The sequence below is a fragment of the Vulpes vulpes genome, chromosome 3 (assembly GCF_048418805.1).
Source record: "Vulpes vulpes isolate BD-2025 chromosome 3, VulVul3, whole genome shotgun sequence".
In the NCBI taxonomy this organism is placed as follows: domain Eukaryota; kingdom Metazoa; phylum Chordata; class Mammalia; order Carnivora; family Canidae; genus Vulpes; species Vulpes vulpes.
The window spans coordinates 103,159,171-103,179,613 of record NC_132782.1 but is presented as its reverse complement, the minus strand read 5'-3'; the positions used below and the strand labels follow the sequence as shown (position 1 = coordinate 103,179,613).

The 20,443-nt window shown below is 47.3% G+C and overlaps 1 protein-coding gene across 1 annotated transcript in view; it reads left to right on the top strand.

The window, feature by feature from the left end:
- The window catches only part of BMERB1 (bMERB domain containing 1), a 113,467-nt gene that overhangs the window by 88,699 nt on the left and 4,325 nt on the right, over positions 1-20,443 (top strand). Inside the window, exons 3-4 of the mRNA XM_026003157.2 lie at positions 13,605-13,678; positions 19,911-20,025. Of these exons, the coding sequence (XP_025858942.1) occupies positions 13,605-13,678; positions 19,911-20,025 (189 nt within the window). The remainder of the gene's footprint in view (positions 1-13,604; positions 13,679-19,910; positions 20,026-20,443) is intronic.

The following is a 20,443-nucleotide window of genomic DNA, read 5'->3' as shown; positions in this document are numbered from 1 at the left end:
AGGGGCTCAGAATAGAAACTGTATTGATAGCAAAATGCAAAGCAGGATCATTTGAAATCCGGATGTTTAATTGGATTTCTCTGGGGGTGACTCACCACCTTTGATAAATGCTATTGCTCTCATGAGGTCTCTATCATGGGATTTGAAAATTTTCCACCTGCAATTGCAGTCCCAAGGCCTTGTTTTAATAAAACTCCGGGACCATGTGTCTGCTCCGTGGCCACCCACCCGCCTGCTTTTCCTTATCACAGGTTTACTAAGACCTGTCAGGTGCAGGTGAACCTGAACTCTGAACCACAGAGGGAAGACTTGAGGTCCCTTAGAGGGTGCACACAGTCTATTAGGAAGAAATACGAGTGTCCAGGTGGTTATGGGGGGGGTGGGGATGGACGGCGGTATGACCTGGGCCTTGGCAGCATGAATGAAGAGCACCTGATCCAGCCACAGGGGGAATCAGGAAGGCCATCTCGGGGACTGCTGAGGAATTAGCCTGAGACAAAGGTGTTCTGATCCCGGGAAGACTTGAAGGGAGAGCAGGCTTGAAGGTCAAAGGTGAGGATGCATGCAGGTGTGCACTGGGCTGCTAGCCCAGAGTGGCCAGTCCATGGCTAGAGATGAGGCCAAAGAAATAAAGCCGCAGATGGGTTTCTACTGTGGCTGCAGTGACCCAAGGCTGGCCAGGTTTGCCTCTGGGGAGAGGGGTGGCCTGTAGTAATTTAAAATGAAAAACAAGGGGCTCCTGGGTAACTCAGTGATTGAGCATCTACCGTGGGCTCAGGTCATGACCTCAGGGTCCAGCTCTCGAGCCCCGTGTTGAGTTCCCTCCCTGCTCAGTGGGGAGCCTGTTTCTCCCTCTCCCACTCCTCCACTTGTGCCCTCTCTCTCTGCCAAATAAATAAAATCTTTAAAAAACAAAATGCCTCTTTCTTAAATTTATTTATTTTTGAGAGAGAGAGAGCAGAAGCAGGAGGGGCAGAGAGAGGGAGAGAGAATCTCAAGTAGACTGCAATGAGCACGGAGCTTGACGTGGGGCTTGATCCCACAACCCTGAGATCACGACCCGAGCCAAAAGCAAGTCAGATGCTTAACCGACTGCACTACACAGGTGCCCCCCAAAAACAAAACACTTTAAAAGTCATCCAGATATCATACCAAGCACCTTTTCCAACCACAGAGGTATATGCATATTGTGAAAAAAAATTAAAACAGAAGCAAATGAAAGCAATAAAAATTCCTTCAAAATCATCACTGTAACATCTCGAATGGAGTCTGTGCATATGTACTTTGCAAAACTGGATCCTCACATTTGTTAACCATTTTTTATAGGGTTTATTCTCTGACACCAATCCCATCTCTCCCACACGTCATTTTTAATGCCTGGGTTATGAATCCCGTTATGCCTATGTCCCATACTTACTTATGCAGCCTGCTATTAATGGTGGACATTTAGGTTGCTTTTTGTTATTTTTTGCTATTGCAAATGAGGCTGTATTCCACATAATCATTGCTAAATTTTTATGGTACCCTTAACACTCTCTTGAGGATGAAACCTTAGAAATGGAAATCAGAGGGTATAATCAAGAGTTTAAATGTTTTCAAAGCCCTTGACATAGGTTTCCAAATTGTCCCCAATTTTCTCCTCCCATCAGTCCATGGACCATGTTTCTTATTTCTCCCTGAGGCTTTTCATCCCGGTCTTCTCAGACTCCCACAGGGCAGGAAACCAGTCAACAAAGGGCTGTCCAGTGGCCGTGGGGAGGGCCAAGTCTAGGAGATGCAGCCACTATTCTGACTACTGTGGCCTGCAGAAGACTTCCCTCCTCCCCCAGCATAGAACATTCTACCCCCTACTCCCCAGCCCCTGGCTTGGAAATGAAGTTGATGCTGAAACTCTAGCCTTCCTCTTCTCCTGGGATTGCCAGAGAAAACACAGGATGCCGAGTTCTATCTGAATTTCAGATAAACCACAGATCATGTTTTTAGCATGGGGTATGTTCCAAACATTGTGTGGGGCATCTTTATACTACAAATTATCAGATATTTATCTGAAAAGCAAATATAATTGGGTGCCCTGGTTTTTGTTTGTTTACCAAATCGGGCAGCCCTAACCCCTTAGTATCTCAGCTCATCTCTTCTCTCTTGGCTGTACTTTCTCGAGGGGTCCTCTTGAGAAAATCTTTCAGGTTGGCTGGCAATAACCTCGTAATGGTTGTTGAGTTCTTCCTTATAGAGGTTGAAAATTATATATGGAATCCACGTGCTCTTCTGGAGCATTTACAGTGATTCCTTTTCTCTGTTCCCTTCCCTTTTCCTTTTTCCCTCCTACCCTCACCTCTTTGAAACTTAATCTTTATCCACATCTTTAATTCTTTTTTTAAAAAGAATTTATTTATTTATTTGAGAGAGAGAGAGAGAGCATGGGTGAGGGAAGGGCAGATGGAAAAGGAGAAACCGACTCCCTGCTGAGCAGGAAACCTAACATGGGGCTTGATCCCAGGACCCCGAGATCATGACCTGAGCAGAAGGCAGGCACTTAACCAGGCGCCCTGTCTGCATCTTCAGTTCCTGGTGAGCCACTCAGCCAAGGGCCTCAGGGCCAGGATTAGAAAAACCTGGGGCCAGAACCTCCTCCCCTTCCTAGCTTTCTGAGCCATTCAAGGGACCACTTACGGATCTCAGTCTAGGCTCTATTTTGGTAGGAGATTGGAGCCTCAACATAAAATGAGAAATGAAATCTCAGAAACTTAGTATCTCCTTTCAAGAGACAAAGGACGCATAGAAGGACAAATGCTTTTGCAGAAATTGCCAGATCACATTAGCTGGTGCCTGCAGGCAGTCTGTTGGCCAACCTTCTATGCATTGGGCACAGCCCAATTCCCCGCTGGAGCCCGGAGAAGAGGGCAGGCTGGACCCCTAGTGAAAGCAGCAGGACCCGTGAGAGCCCTCCCGGCTCACCGCATGGCCTTGGTGGCTGGCCTGGATACTCAGTGGCTTGTGCAAGTGAAAATTGAATCAGGAAGCCTGGCACACAGTAGGCTCTTAATAAGTATTTTCAGGATGATTGATTTATTAGATGCATCAGCAAGTCAATGCATCTGTGAGCAATAGTCCCCTCTCTGGGGATTGGCTTCTTCATCCGTATAAGGTGAGAGCTCTTCCAGCCTCAGCAAGTCCTTTAGTCTCTGATTAACGCATGGTCCTTTCTGAAGATCAGGACTCAACAAAACATTTCTACAAAGTGCCAGCTGGTAAAAATGTGAGAGTGCAGCTGGCCGTAATACAGTCTCTGTCCCAATGACTCACCTCTGCAGTTAAGCGAAAGCAGCCACCGACAACCCGTGAATGAATGGGCACGGCTGTGTTCCAATAAAACATTATTTATAGACACTGAACTTTGAATTTCATTTAATTTTCATGTGTCCGGATATTTTATCCTCCTTTTGATTTTTTTTTTTTTCTATTTAAAAATGTAGAAACCATCTTATCAAGGCATGCTGGGGGCGCTCAGTCTGGTGAATGTCCAACTCTTCATCTCAGGTCGTGATCTCAGGGTTGTGAGATCCAGCCCCATATTGGGCTCCATGCCCCAAACCAAACCAACCCCCTCCCCCAAAACAGAACAAAACCCCCCATTCTTAGCTCATCCAATGTACCAGAGCAGACAGTGGGCTGGATTTGGTCTATGGGCCGTAGCTTGTCAATGGTGCTGAAGACTCATGAACAAACCCATCCTCCATGAAGTCTCCTGGGTACCTTACACAGAAAGTTCAGAGTGAGGGTGCTCTCTTCCAGGTGTGTGCACACGGCTCACACATCTAGCCAAACTGGCTTTCATAGACACGTTGCTGTGCCATGCTCTCACTCTAGAACCCAAGATGGCTCCTATGGTAGGCCTTTGTAACCCAGACCCACCAATATGTCCTATGCAGGTGGACTCTTCACTTGCCACATACTTGGGGACAACACATGCCTTCCTGCAGCCAGCGTGAGTGAGCTGCCCCTGTTGCCTGAGGGCCTGGCACCCTTCTCCCTGACATCAAGGCTGTGCCCCTGCAAGTGGCCCCTCATGCTGCAAAACCTTCCCCCCAACTACTCTGAGCTCTGTCTTCCCCAGACTCCAACCACCATAGGGGATGGAACTTGCATATTCCTAGTGGGGAGACCAGACTGCCTCGGTGGTTCAAGTTCCTGTTGCTCTGTGACCTTGAACAAATTCCTGACATCATCAGAAGGGTGATAATAATAGTATTCACCTGGGAGGGTCGCTGTGAGCATTAATTGAGGTGTTTTGTGCTAAAAGCTTAGCCCAGAGCCCGGCACCAATAGTACAAAAACATAAATAAATGTCACCTACGGTTATACATCTGTATTGCTTGACATTTTTACAGGGAGGCTGCATTTAAGGAATATTTAGACAATAACCAAAGACCAGAAATACCCTTCTAGGCCTAAAACAAAACTCAACAACATTGTGGAAAATTTTTTTTTTCAGGTAAATCTGTAATTGACGCGTGTGGCACACACACAGGAAGGGACACAGACCCTCACGGTTCAGCTTGATGAGTTTTTCAGTGCTAGTAATTTCCTTTGACTCACAAGTGAGACAGTCTAGAAAAGCCCTGGGGGGTGGGGTGCAGAGAAGTAATCTGTGCTCCTGGGGAGGTGATGTTCTTTTGGGAACAGAGGGTCGCATCGAGGAACAAGGGTAGGGTTATAACAGAAGGAGAAGCACGCAGATCACAGACACGTCACAGGGCAAACAGGCAGCTTGCTCCTCAGTGTTGCGTCACAAGGATGTCCCTGTCGTAGATGTGTCACCTAAGCCCGTGTGACTGGCGTCTCTCTGGGCCCTTGATCCCTGGCAGGATGCTAAGAGGTGATTGAGCCCACGGGCTCCCCGAGATGTCACAGTCCTTATATCCCCCCACCCCCCGGGGATAGCATTTAAGCTCATTAATCCAAGAACACTAAACAAATGCTCACATTCATCATCCTCACCATTCGGCTTGAGGACATTGAAATAGCACAGGAAAGTGAGACTCATTCTCTGATGCGGGGACAGTGGCGAGGATTCTTCAGGAGTGTCTGACAGGCGACAGCCTGGCCACACACCTCCTCACCCAAGGCGGATGGCTGTGACCTTTACCCTGTGCACCGACTATGTGTGTGCCGAGCGCAGGGCCACCTGCTGGACACCAGGAACTTGTTTCATGCTCATGCAACCCCAAGACAAGGGTATAATTCCTTTTCCAAGCAAGAGCACTGAGGCCCAGACCAGGGCGGGACCTGCCCACGTTGTACAGGCAGTGAACGGTGAACTGAGATCAGCCGTCAGGTCCGGCTGGCTCCATGTGCTAGCAGAGCATGGCCCAGATGGGCCAGGTGCATGGCCCAACATAGAATGAGGGATCCCCTCATTTTATACGCGAAACAGAGCTCCTGAGAGGGGAGGAATGACTTGTCCAAAGTCACTGCGGTATAAGAAGAAGTATGTCTGGGCTTTGACTCCAGTTTCTGATACAAAGAATTCTGACATTCTTGTACTTTCCTGAGTGATAGGAGGTGCTGGGAGCACCTCCTTTGTGCTGCTATTTGGTCTTTGACCAAAGTTCTCGACATGAGGAGCCCCTAGGAGTTTTCTGAGTGATTAAAGTATCTCCTTGTATGCTGATAAGACGACTGGTGACTGGGGCCCCTAGATGGCTTTAGAATGGGGGCAGGTCACCAGAAAGACCAAGGCATGATTAGAAGCTTGGAACATTCTCTAGGGGAGGGAGAGGATATGGAGACTGACTTCAGAATTAATCATGTTAGGGTGCCTGGGTGGCTCAGTCGGTTGGGCATCTGCCTTTGGTCAGGTCATGGTCCTGGGATCCTGGGATAGAGCCCCGCATCGGGTTCCCTGCTCAGGGGGGAGCCTGCTTCTCCCTCTCCCACTTCCTTTGCTTGTGCTTTCCCTCTCTCTGTCAAATAAAGAAATAAAATCTTCAAAAAAAAAAAAAAAAAGAATCATGCTTACATGATGGAGCCTCATAAAAAAAAATCTCTAAAGTAGGATGTTGGGAGAGCCTGGAGAGGGCTCCCCATATCTGGCTCTGTGCTTCCTCTTCATCACTCTATTCACCTGTACCCTTTGTAATATAGTTTATAATAAACCAGAAAATCTAAATGGATGTTTCCCTGAATTTTATGAGCAGTTCCAACAAAGTACTGAACCAGAGCAGGGGGCTGGGGGGAACCCCGATTTATGGCCAGTTGGTCAAAAGTGCAGGTGATCTGGGTTTGCCATGGGCACCTGAAGCAGGGGTAGGCTTAGGGGATGGAGCCCTTAATCTTAGAGTCTGTGCTACCCTCAGGCAGCAAGTATCAAATTGAGTTAAGTCGTAGGACACCCAGTCAGGGTCTGCCAAGACCTGGAGAATTGCTCAGTGTGGAAAAACACACACATTTGGTGTCAGAAGGGTAGAGTGTATAGAAAGCCAGAGTTTTCCTTTTAGTGATGGGAGAGGTTTGTGCTGGGACTCAGGTCAGGGTCCAGGCTCCAGGCCCTAGACCAGTGTTTCATCTCTGGATGGATGCTACTTCTTCTCACCCCATCCCAGGAATGCCACAGCATCCATAATTTATAAAAGAAAGAGCCAGATAAATATTATTTTTAAAAGTCAGCCTTTTCCTCTGTCAGTGTACTTCCACCTTCGTATTACGGTCTCTGCTGGATTTCCATTAGGCTCCAGACCATGTCATTTTCAAAGATATTTGGTAAAGCAGCTGCACCATTATTCTGACAGAGCTTGATCACTTTTTACTGCCCAGAGCTGGTAAAATGGAACTCAGGACTCAACAACCAATTTTCTCCATCGTCCCTGCATGAAAGGCTGAGATGCAGAATGGCACGAGCTGACTTCTTTTCCCTGTTGCATTAATCAGGTTCTTGGAGATGACATCTCTCTCTCTCTCTCTCTCTCTCTCTCTCTCTCTCCCTCCCTCTCATTCTGTCTCTCTCTCTCTCTCTCTCTCTCTGGAACAAGCTGGCAACAGCAGAGTTTAATTTCTAGGACTTAGCTCTATTTCTACAGAGAACTAGACTAACGTGCCTTATTCAAAAGTTCCAACCAAGCTTCAGAAGTGCTTTGCATAAACTATTGAAATACTTTTTAATGTATCGGTGAAGATGTCTTCAGCTACAAGTAACAGAACATTCGATTAATAGTGTCTTAAATCTAGGGGCACCTGGGTGGCTCAGTCAGTTTGGCGTCTGACTCTTGAATTCAGCTCAAGTCATGATCTCGGGGTCATGAGATTGAGGCCTGTGTTGGGCTCTGAGCTGGGCCTGGAGTCTGCTTAAGAGTCTCTCTCTGAAAAAAAAAAAAAAAAAAAAAAAGAGTCTCTCTCTGTCCCTCACTTATTCAAAAAAAAATTTTTTTTTAAATAGTGTCTTAAAAAAAAAATAAATAAATAGTGTCTTAAATTTAGGGTGATCAGCTGTCCCCCTTTGCCTGGGATGGGCTGGTTTTCCATGACATGGGAATTTCAGTGCTAAAGCTGAAACAGTTGCAGGCAAACCAAGACAGTTGGTCACTCTACTTAAACCATAAGAACATTTAGTATTTACTTCACAAGAAGTTCAGATACGGGTGGTCTGAGAGTCAGCAGGGTGCCTCCTCCTTCTTCCTTCCCCTTGCCATTCTCACCACAGTGACAAACTGAAGCATCAGGACTAGGGGCGGGGTAACACTGAGGATTTGGATCATCTTTCCACGGAGTGGACCCAAGCAGACTTCCTCTTCCATCTCATTGGCTGGAAGTGGGTCTCTTGGCTACCTCTAGCTGCAAGGGAGCCTGGAAAAGTGGATGTCTGGCAAAGGCATATGGGATTGCTATCACTGTTGCTGCAGACTAAATTTTCACCCCCCAAATTCGTATGTTGAGGCCCTAATCCCCAGTGTGATGGTACTGGGAGGTGGAGCCTTTGGGAGGTACTTAGGTCATGAGGGTGGAGCCCCTACAAATGGGATTAGGGTCCTTATACAAGTAGACCCCAGAGAGAGAGGATACCTTTATCCACCCTGTGAAGATTTAGCAAGAACGTAGCCACCTGCAAACCAGGAAGGAGGCCCTCACCAGGGACCATATTGGCTGACATCTTGATCTTGGTGGACTTCCTAGCACTTCAGAACTGTGAGAAATCGATGTTCGTGGTTTAAGCCACACAGCCTATGGTATTTTGTTATGGCAGCCTGAGCTTACTAAGACAATTGGCTTCCATGGGGTGGGGGGTGGGGGACGAAGATACTGCTTCCTGAACAAGCCAGGGCTCTAGGAAGAAGGTGGAAGGTGAAGGTCAGTGTGATGGGCAACTGTGATGCCCATCTAGGGGTCAGTGTGATGGGTCAGTGTGGGTCAGTGTGATGATCATGTCAACTGAAGGACAAGAACCAACTCAAGGAGTCACACAGACAGGAGACACCATGGCAAAGTGGTCAAGAGCACAAGCTCGGGCTGAACCCCAACTGCCCCTTCTCAGGGTGGAGCTTTGGGCACGTTGCTTAACTTCCCTTTCATCTTCTGTAAAATGAGGATACACACCCTTTTCTCATAGGACGGGCTGCAAGGACTTAGTTGAGTTTATGCATAGAAAGTGTGAGACAGTGCCTGGCACATAGCAGATGCTCAATACATGTTGACTTTTTGTTTCTCTTAATGGTGAAAGCCTTCCCTCCATATTCCAGAGAAAGACCTGATTTTTATTTATTTATTTTAAAATATTTTATTAAAAAATAAAATATTTTATTTATTTATTTGGGAGAAAGAGAGCGTGAGTGGCAGGGAAGGGCCAAGAGAGAACGAGAGCAGACTTCCCTCTGAGCAGGGAGCCCGACAAGGGACTCAATCCTAGGACCCCGGGATCATGACCTGAGTTGAATGCAGATGCTTAACTTACTGAACCACCCAGGCCAGCCAGACCTGATTTTTATTGAGGTGAATAGTCTGATAAATAACTTGGGAACGAGGACGAGAGAATACGCTCCTTTCCTGGGGGGATGTTCCAGTAACCAACATGCTTTGGGCTCTCACAACTGGGGTTTGTAAGTTGAAGACCAGAACTGGGTTGTCTGGGATGGGAGGGCCCTCCTTTGGCTGCAAGGTGTGTGGAAGAGGAATGGAGAGAAAGAGAAGACATGGGAACTGGTAGCAAGAGAGAAATGTGAGGGCAAGAGTGCTATCTAATGGGGATTTTCATGAGGATCTGCAGCATGACTCCCCCTGAGAGCTTCTGAAGGTTTCCACCTTAACCTCTTAATGGTGGTAGATTTGAGTGTGTTTGGGAGAACTCAAAATCATGCTGCCTGTGGTTTCGAGAAGGACAGAAGAGTGAGGACTAAGACCTCCCAGGGCACGCCTGCCACACTTGGGTTACAGAGAGGAGACACTCGGAGCAGAACAGCGGCCTCTGGGTTGCGCGGGAGGTTGGAGGTCACGCATCATTTTAGTTTCCTTTCTCATACCCATTGGTATTTTCCAAAAACTCTGCAGTGAGCAAGGGTCTCTCCTACAATTAGGTAAGAAGTTATTTGAAAACTTTTGCATCAAGGAACATAACCAATAAAGATGATTATTTCTCAGGTTGAACACATTCCATTTGTCAGATATTTCCCCAGCATCATTTGCTCTCTCTCCCTGCTTCTTTGTCATAGCTAATCGTTACAACAGATGCCAATTACCGAGCACTCTACTCTATGTGTCCTGGGCACACGCTCAGCCTTTGACACGTGGAATAATCTGGGGAGGCAAGATTGTTACTATTTCCATTTTAAAAATGAGGAAAGTGGGGGACACCTGGGTGGCTCAGTAGTTGAGCACCTGAGTTTGGCTCTGGGCATGATCCCGGGGTCCTGGGATCGAGTCCCGCATTGGGCTCCCTGCATGGAGCCTGCTTCTCCCTCTGCCTGTGTCTCTGCCTCTCTGTGTGGCACTCAAGAATTTAAAAAAAAAAAAAAATCTTTCAAAAAAAACAAGGAGAGTAAGACTCAGAGAAGTTAAGTTGCTGGTGTGCAGCCACTTAGACATAGAGCTGTTGGGTGCCAGTGCTCTTGCTTCTAACCATTGCCTCTCTTTTGCCCCTATCACCCCACCTTTCCTTCTTTCATCTCTCAAAAATGATCAGTCAGGTACCTGTCTCAATTCTGTGGTTATAACCCACGATTTTTCAACGTGAGCATGATTGATTCAGACCGGATCAGTCTCTACCACGGGGCCGTCCCGTGCACTGTAGGATGTTTAGCAACATCCCTGGACTCTGCCCAGTAGATGCCAGCAGCCATCCCCACACGCGCCCAGTTGTCACAACCAACGTGTCTCTAGTCGTTGCCAAATATCCCCAGAGACCGAAATCATCCTCATTAGAGCCACTGATGTAGGCTGATCTCTGCAATCGATGCGGAAAAGGATTCTGGAGCCCCTCCAGCTGAACCATCGCCGATAGGAGCCCACGGGAACAGGCTGTGCCCTCCTGGCAAGCCCCCTGTCTCGCTCGAGGCAGCTGCCACCTGCTAGGACATTTTAGGGCAGGGCCTGACGAATGACAAATGGGGGCCTCTGGCAACGGGGAGATGATCCTGCTGCTTGTCCTGAAAGCTGGGAGCTAGTATCAGAAGAGGGGGGTCATATGGGCCAGCAAAGGAAGGGCAGGGTCCACAGCTGGTCTGTGGATGGCATTTCTGAATAGGGGGAGCAGATTTGTGGAAGGAGGCTGCAAGGTTGGATTCAGAGGAGTTGATTTCTAGTCATTGGCCTGTTCCCACTTGCTATGTGGACTCAGACAAGTCCTTTGAGAATGTGAATGCTCCCCTCTTGCTGGGATAGTAGGATGATGTGTCCAAACTGGCCCCTCCATCCACCTACCCCCAACCCCAGCCATGCCCTTCGCTTTATTCTTCTTCAGAGCATGTGACATTCTGTTGTATTTGCATTCACTATCTGTCAACCCACCTAAATTTATAGCTCCTGAGGGCAGAGGAAGCTGATGCCTGCCTGGAGCCCACGACGGTGGTGGGCACAGGAGATGTTCAATAAAGACATGCAGAATGAAGGCAGATACCCTCCACGCCCCACAGGGAAGCGATTTGAAAATATGTCTCAGTAGCTGCAGCCACGTCAAGCTCTTTGTACTCAGTGATGCCACTTCTGAGAATCCACGGCCCCCACTCCAAATAATCTAACATGAAGAAAAAGCCTCATGTGAATCCTTTCCTTTCTCGTACCCATTGGTATTTTTCAAAATCTGGAAAATTATTTCAAAATTCCAGATGTATCCGACAGTGGCTAAAATGGCACCCCCAAAACCCAACCTGAAAACCCCACCTACATAATGAAGATAAGGAGGTAATTAAAGCAGACTTGAAACATCTACTTGGTGAAATTCCAGGTATCCAGTACATGTATTGTTTACAACCATCTAAGTTAAAATTATAGCACATCTACAAAACTGTAATTCGTAATGCCACATTGTCCAGGCAGCCCGATGAGTGAGATAATAGGAGTGAGCGTCCTTTCACACAGTTGGTGGGAATATCATGCACAATCCATCTGGAGGGCAATTTGGAAGTTACTAATTAAAACACAAGAGTTGGGGTGCCTGGGCAGCTCAGTTGGTTGAGCATCCAACTCTTGGTTTTGGTACAGGTCATGATCTCAGGTCCTGGGATGGAGCCCCGCATCAGGCCCCCCTTCTCTCTGCCCTGCCCCTCTGCCCCTGCTCTCTCTCTGTCAAATAAAGTAAATCTTCAAAAAAATATAAATGTTATATGTCACTTGACCCTGTGATTACATTTCTAGGAATTAATTTTTCTAGGAATTAATGTATTTCTAGGAATTTATCCTAGAAACAACCCAGATGTCTGTGCATTGGGGAATGGTTAAATAAATCACCATATAGCAATATAATGAAATACTATGCAGCCATTAAAAACGAGGAGATGTGCATGTACTGACATGGAAAAAGGCCCAAGATATATCATGAACTTAAAAAAATTGCAAAATGTTTTTGCATAATAACAATGATGTCGTAACTTATGGTATAAACATGAACATTTAAAAAAATCTGGAGGAATACATACCAAAGTGTTGACAATGTCTTTTTTTCTAAAAGATTGTGGGAGATTTTCCTCCACATTATGAATTTCTATAATGTTTAAAATTTTTTAATATAACTGATAAAAGAAAACACTGAACCTGAAGCCTGAGTTCACTTGTATAAGCAAATAGAATCAAGGACGTGAAGACCAAAAGCAATCAAAGTATTATTAACAGTTATTGATCATTTCTAAGTAGTAGGATAGCAGGCACTTCTGTTTTTCTTCCTTTTCTCTTATTTTTAAAAATTTTTATTTATTTAAGTAATCTCTAAACCCCACATGGGGCTCGAACTCACAGCCCCAAGATCGAGAGTCAGATGATCTTCTGAGTCAGCCAGGCACCCCTGTTTTTCTTCTTTTGAAGGAGAACTTGTATAAAGAGCATATGTGGGGGGCACCTGGGTGGCTCAGTGGTTAAGCATCTGCCATTGGCTCAGGTTGTGATCCCGGGGTCCTGGAATCGAGTTTCACACCAGGTTCCTCGCAGGGAGCCTGCTTCTCCCTCTTTCTCTGTGTCTCTTATGAATAAATAAATTAAATCTTAAAAAAAAAAAAAAAGGAGCATGTGTGGTCCACTGGTCAGAATAGCTAAATTTAACAAGTCAGGAAACAACAGATATTGATGAGGATGTGGAGAAACGGGAGCCCTCTTACACTGTTGGTGGGAATGCAAACTGGTGCAGCCACTCTGGAAAGCAGTATGGAGGTTTCTCAAAAATTTGAAAATAGAGCTACTCTATAACCTAGCAATTGTACTACTAGGTATTTACCCAAAGGATATAAACACTGTGATTCAAAGGGGCACCTGCACCAGAATGTTTATAGCAGCAATGTCCACAATAGCTAAAATATAGAAACAGCCTTGATGTCCACTTGATGTCCATTAACAGAAGAATGGATAAAGAAGTTGTGAGATATATATATATATATGAATATTACTCAGCCATCAAAAAATGAAATCTTGCCATTTGCATCAATGTGGATGGAACTAGAGGGTATTAGGCTAAGCAAAATATGTCAATCAGACAAAGACAAATACCATATGATATCACTCATATGTGGCATTTAAGAAACAAAATAGATGAACATAGGGGAAGGGAAAGAAAAATAAGATGAAAACAGAGAAAGAGGAAAACCATAAGAGACTTTTAACTCTAGGATACAGACTGAAGGTTACTGGAGGGGATGGGGTGAGGGGATGGGATAACTGGGTGATGGGCATTTAAGGAGGGCACATGATGTGATGAGTGCTGGGTGTTACATACAACTGATGAATCACTAAATTCTACCTCAGAAACTAAAAATATACTACGTTAATTAAATTGAATTTAAATTTTTAAAAAAGAGCATGTGTAGTCTTCACAGAGGATACCATCCTCCCCTAAACCCTTTGTTTAAACTGGGTGATGCTCAGGGTGTAGAACGTTTGGTCAACGTAACCTGCTGTGGCCTGGTGTCCTGTCTCCCCAGGATGGATGACATCCAGCTCTGCAACGACATTATGGACCTGAAGCAGGAGCTACAGAACTTGGTGGCCATCCCAGGTAAGTATTAGGGACTCCAGACTAGCAAAGGAGCTACCCAGAGCACCCTGGCCGGCCCCATCTGTGCCCCTTCCATCTGGAAGACAGAGTTCACCTCCTGTCCTAATGCAGCACCATTCTTGCAATGCACCACTCCACATCAGGTAGACTCAGTTTCAAGTCCTAATTCTACATCCCCCTTGACCTTGGAAAAGTCACTTTATCTGACACTCAATTTCCCATCCTTTAAAAATGGGACTAGTCATAGCACTCATTGGCTATAAATCTCATTGTGATACACAAAACATGGCAAGCTATGAGCTTAGCTTCACATCTGGCCCAAAAATAAGAGTCTGGTGAGTATTAATAATTAGTACTATTACTATTCTTTTGGGGGGCAGAGTAGGGTGGTTACAAGCTCTGACTTTGGAGTCCAACCTAGATCTGTCCATTACTAATGACATGACCTGGAGCAGCTTACTCCTCTAAAACTCAGGTTTTGTCACCTGTCAACTGGGACAACGATGATATCTACCTCGTAGGGTCATTGTGGGATTGACTGAGTGGAAAAACATGTACGGTGCTATGCACGGTTCCCATCCTATAGTAGGTGCTTAATAAATTATTCCTGTTGTTATTGTCATTTACTGAACAAATTTCCACCCACCCTTTTAACATATTTATTTATTAATTCATCTTAACATGACAGTAACAAACCTGAACCATAATTATCTTTTCCAAACTCACAAATATTTAATGAGAAAGGTGGAATTTTTCAAGGATTTTATTTATTTATTTGAGAGAGAGCAAGAGTGAGAGTGAGCATGAGCAGGAGCGGCACAGGGAGAGGGAGAAACAGATTCCCCGCTGAGCAGGGACTCGATCCCAGGACCCCAGGACCATGAGCTGAGCTGAAGGCAGACGCTCAACCGACTGAGCCACCCAGGTGCCCTGAGAAAAGTGGCATTTAAAAAAAATTTTTATGAAATCTCTTTTACATCTTGTTTAATATATTGTCATATCTGCTCTGGTAGGTATTGTGTTGGAAAATCTTGTTTTGCTTCAAGTATATGGAATAAATCCAGATATACAGACACATACAATTTCTCCCCATCCTTCAGGTCATAGTTTATATGGCCCCTTTTCCCGAGAGAGCCTTCCCTGCTCATCCAGGCTGGCTGGGTGCGGGAATGAGGGCCTGGTAGGTGCTAAGGGAGGGGGTAGTGGATCCAGGAACACCACCCCATCTCAAGAACCTTGCCTTGGCCTTGGGGAGGAGCAGCACAGGCCGGATAAGCACTCCCTGGCCCCTACTTGAACGTGTTTGTCCTTCTATCAGTTCTGTAAGTATGTCTCATGAGGCACTGCAGCTGCAAGCCTGGAACTAGGTGCTGGGCATGTGGTGATGAAGACAAAAGGATTCCCTGCTCTAGCCGCTCATGAGCCAGCGGGAAGAGACAGGGCCTGGCACACGGCGGGTTCCGGAGAGCGAGAGCAGTCGCTATGACGGAGCAGGACACACAGTGGAATGCATTGCAGATCCAGGGGCACCCGGGTGGCTCAGTCGGTCAAGCACTCATCTCAGTTTCAGCTCAGGTCATGATCTCAGGATGGAGAGATTGAGCCCCATGTGGGGCTCTGTGCTCAGCGTGGAGTCTGCTTGGGATTCTCTCTCTCTCCCTCTCCCTCTACCCTTCCTGCCACCTCACTCGCACACACTCTTTCTCTCCCTCTGTAAAGAAAAAAGAGAAAGCGAGAATGCGTCGTAGAACTGGGCACTGTTCTAGATGCCTTCTCACTAGGACATGCAGGGCTGGGCCATTCCTTGTTGGGGTTAATGGGGGGCTGTCCTGTGCACTGCAGATGCTTAGCAGCACCCCTGGGCTCTATCCCCCAGATGCCAGTAGCAACTCCCCCACAGCTGTGACAACCAAAAATGTCTCCACATGTTGCCAAATATACCCCGGCAGGAGGGTGCAACACTGCACCTGTCTAAGGAGCCCTACATTAGACCCCAATGACCTGTTGAATCCAGGCTTGCCAGACAGGTGGCCTTCACGTGGCAACTCGATTTCTCTGAGCCCTAAATTCCTTGTTTGCAAAACGAGGCCAATAACGCCACCCTCACATGGTTGCTCTGCAGATGCTGTGAGGTAGTAGAGGCAAAGCAGGGGAGCACTCAGTACATTCTCATTCTGCCGGCAGTGTGTATAGGCCTAACAGATCCTCCGGACACCACTGCTCTAGCGAGCTGTGACCAGGTGCCAGGGACTGTGTCGGGTGACAGCAAACGGGTATAGGGTTTCTCTTCGAGGTGATTCAACTGTTCGAAAATTGATCGTGGTCATGGTTGCATGACTCGATGGGTATCTTGTAATGGTATGTGAATTATATCTCAATAAAACCGTTACAACAGAAAGTCAAATGTCAGACCCAGAGAGCAATGTCTAGGCATCACCCACTAGAAATTCCATTCGGTTAGTACATGGGTCATTTTTGAAAGCCTCATGAGATGGAGAGGAGCAGCCACGGTGAAGAGCCACCAGACCTGTTGTGCGGTTGCATTTCATATCCTGTCTAGAAGTAGTTTCAGAGATATAAATACCCGCCCCAGCTGACGGAAGCACCCAACGGGCAATGACAGGGGAGCCCCCTGGAGACCTCAGCCATTGTATTAGCTCCCTGTGGCTGCTGTAACAAATTCCCTTGAAATCAGCAGCATGAAACAACATAAATTAATTCTCCCTCAGTGCTGGAGGCCAGAAGTCCAGAATCCAAGTGTCAACCGGGCCCTGCTCCCTGTGGAGGTTCTAGAGGAGAGTCCTTCCTCGCCTCCTCCAGCTCCTGGTGGCCGCCTGCAATCCCTGGTACTGCCTGGCTTGCGGCTGGCTTGCTCCAGTCTCTGCTTCCGTCATCCCTTGGCTTCTTCCCTGTATATTTCTGTGTCCTCTCCCCTTCTCACAGGACAGCTGTCATTGGATTTATGCTCACCCTAGTGAATATGACTTCATCTCAACTAATTACATCTGCAAAGCTCCTATTTCCAAACAGGGTAGTCATGTCATTGGCAACATGGGGGGGGGGGGGTGGAATGATACTATTCAACCCAATACTGTCATGAAGCTCAATCCAACCTCACAAGGGTCCAGAACCAGAGACAGGGAAGTTGTTGGAATGTTCCTTCCCTCTCTGTCTCCTGTGTCATTCTCTCTGTCATTCTCTCCTGTTTTGCATGAGCCTAGCCAGGTCATTCCATCTCCTTCCCATGATCTTCCCACACAAAAACCCAACTCTTAGGGCCACTGTGTCCTAATTTCCAGCCTCCCTGGAGAACTCTGATGGGCCTAACGTGGTTGCTTTCTCCCTCCTAGGAAGGAGGATTTCTGAGACCACTGTTGGCTCAGCAGAACACACGGGAGCTGCTAAAGCAAAGGAGACATGGGTGTGTGACCACTGGACCAGCCAGGGCCACCGCAAGCCACAGGGGCTCCAGTCAGGGCCATGGCAGCCTCTAGAACACAGGTGGAAATGGTTGGGAGCAGGGCTCCTTGGTTGACACAGTCCTTGGCATGCCCAACTGACCAGGACCGGGACTAGGGTGAGGAGGACAAGGTGCTCAGCTGGAGCACAAAAAGAGTCAGTAATCAGGACAAATAATATATTAATGCAATATTTAAAATGCCAAAATTGCAGTGCTTGGGTGACTCAGTTAGATGAGTATCTGACTCATGATTTTGGCTCAGGTCATGATCTCATGGTTGTGGGATCGAGCCCTGTTTTGGGCTCCATTCTCAGCACAGTCTGGTTAAATATCCTTCCTCTCCCTCTGTCTCTGCCCCTCCCCTCCCTGCTCTCTCTCTCAGTCTCCAAAATAAAATAAATCTTTAAAAAAACAAAACAAAACAAAAAACCCAACACACACACACACACACACACACACACACACACACACACAAAATCCATGCCGAACAAAAAAACCAAAAGTTTAAATTAAGATGAGTACCGATACTCAGTAGGCAGAGCAGGGACGCCACAACCTGCAGTGTGAGGGAGTCCCACATGAAGAGCACATTCCGTCTGAAATGTCATTGACTATCCAGCTGAGAAACACAGGCTGACAAGGTCATGGGACCAGTCAGCAACAGAGCCCAGGTCCTTAACACCAGTCCCATTGATTGCTCCAGGAAATCAAGTTTTCCCAGACACCCTTTGTGTAGAAATTCACATACTAAAATTTTCTTTCTCCTGCTTTCCCACTCACCCCTCCCTACATTCTCCTCCCAACTCCTTGCTGAGTCTTTCTGTGTATTCGCGAGACCACAACCAGGTGTCTAGATGGATTAAGCTGAGTGGGGGGTGAAGAGGGTGAAACAGGGCTCCTGGCAACACATCAATAGAGGTATTAAGGAAAGAGCTCACTGAATGGCCACATTTCTCCAACCAGGGTCAGAAGATCACTCACCAGCTCCCAGATGGTGGGTACAGATGTCTGGTTGGAGAGAATGCCTGGGGCCCTCTCTGCCTTGAGGGCTCCTCAGGGACAAGTCAAGATGTCTTATCTCACCTCCTTGCCACCACCGCCACTTCAGAACCTGGGATGTGTAGCCCTGGCTGTTGAGGCCATGGCACCTTGCCCTCGGACATAAAAAATAGTAGCTGGATCCATAGGGTTGTTGGAAAGGATTAAACTAGTAGTTCTCAACCAGAGGTGATTTTGCCCCCTGGGGACACTGGGCAATGTCTGGAGGCATTCTGAGTTGTCACATCTGGGGTGGTGTACTCCAGGCATCTAGTGGGTAGAGGCCGGGGATGCTGCTAAACATCGTCAAGTGTAGAGGATAGACTTTGTAACAGAGAATGATCCAGTCTTGAGTATCAGTAGTGCCAAGGTTGAGGAACAGGGATTAAATGAAAGTGACAAGCTCATGGGAATACAAATATAATAGCTCCAATTTATGAAGCACTTTTCATCTGCACACTTATGCCATGAGATTTGCTTTTTATTCATTAAATAAGTCTTTCTTTTGTACTTGATTCAGTAAATACTTAAGAGGGAGGCATTTAGTCATTGAAACAATAGAGGCGACGTAAAAATAATGGCTTATAATAGGAGCTGCTGACAGTTTATGAACCCTCGCTATGTGCTAAGCAGCGAGCCTACTGTTTTCCTTGGTTTATCTCTCTTAAAATTTGCAGTAACTTCATGATTATCTATGTTGAGAGACTGGATGCTCGGAGAGGTTGTGGAACATGCCCAGAGTCGCACAGCTAGGAAGAGGAGAAGCTTGGGCTTGAAGGCAGGATTGTCTGGTTCTACAATGGGGTGCTCACAGTTGTGTTGTGGGGACAGGCCAGCGAGTCCAGTAAGAAGGGCACACATGGTCCAGGAAGAGATGGCCTGGGCTAAGGAGATGTGCTGGAGGAGAGAAGCAAGTTGGAGAGTCACGCTGGTAAGCACATGGACATGTTAGGAATCAGGTGTGTGGTGCCAGCAAGCAGGGGGTGAAGCTGGCAAATTGACAGTTCTCATTGGCAAGTAGGTGGAGGATGTTGGCAAGCACGAGGATCACATGACCAAGCAAGTGGTAGTGCCTGCAGGCAGGTGGGTGGTGCCTGGAGGTAGGTGGGTGGTACCTAGAGGCAGGTGGCTGGTGCCTACAGGCAGGTGGTTGATGCCTGGAGGTAGGTGGTTGATGCTTGGAGGCCAGTGGGTGGTACAAGACAAGCCACCCCATACTTCTTACCTTCTGAAGAGGTCTGAGCAGAGGGAGCCAAGGCGGGTTCAAATTTCTCCCCTCCTACTTCTCTCAGTCATCATCTCTAGGCCTGGGTCTTTTGTTCTCTCTTTGGCCTTCTAGCCCTTAGTATCTGGGGCAAGACTAGAGCCATGAGCATGGATGATTTCCATGTGCAGATTTATTTGCCTTGGCTGTAGACTAACCCTCCCGCACCCCTACCCCAGCCCTCAGGGCCCCTAGACTTCTGCGTGACCCCCCTTGTTGATCATTACCACTTCCCGAGTAGCTGCCATGGACCAAGCTCTGTGCTAAGCCATTTACTCAGGCCCCTCTGTTTAAGCTCCATTGTGTGTCTTTACAGGAAGGGAAACTGAGCCTTGAAGAGGTCCAGTTGCCTCTTCAAGGTCACCCAGCAAGTGACATGGCAGTTCAGGATTCCAACCCCGGCCCTCGGACCCATGTGCTTCCAGCAGTTGCACTCGACTGTTTCTTTGCTGGTGTTTTCTTCTTCCCAGAAAAAGAAAAGACGAAGCCACAGAAGCAGAGAGAGGATGAGCTAATCCAGAAGATCCACAAGTTGGTGCAGAAGAGAGACTTTCTGGTGGATGACGCGGAGGTCGAGCGGCTAAGGTGAGTGGGCTCCCGTGCCCTTGCACCAGGCAGCTAGAACACAGCCCTCGGCCTCCTCCCAAAGCTGTCTTCTGCTGCAGGGACTCACGTCCCGGCCTGCCAGGTATGGCCTTGGCAAATGTTCCCAAACACTGGATCCAAATGAACCCCCAGCTCTCTGGCCTGAGGACCCGTTGCACATTCCAGGGAAACTGGAATCCAGCTCCAAAAAGCCTTCAAAGGCAGACACACCTGCCACTTGATCTGAACAACCATGGGCTCTGGAGCCTCCTGCTCAAAGGAGAGGTGTGAATGTCGATTCTTGAGTATTTTCGCCCTGGACCCAGGCCTTTGGAGCCCTCTGCAAGGAGAGAGGCTCACAGGGCCTCTTCCAACCCAGAAGGCAACTAGCTCTTTATTGTCTGTGTCCTCCTGGGTC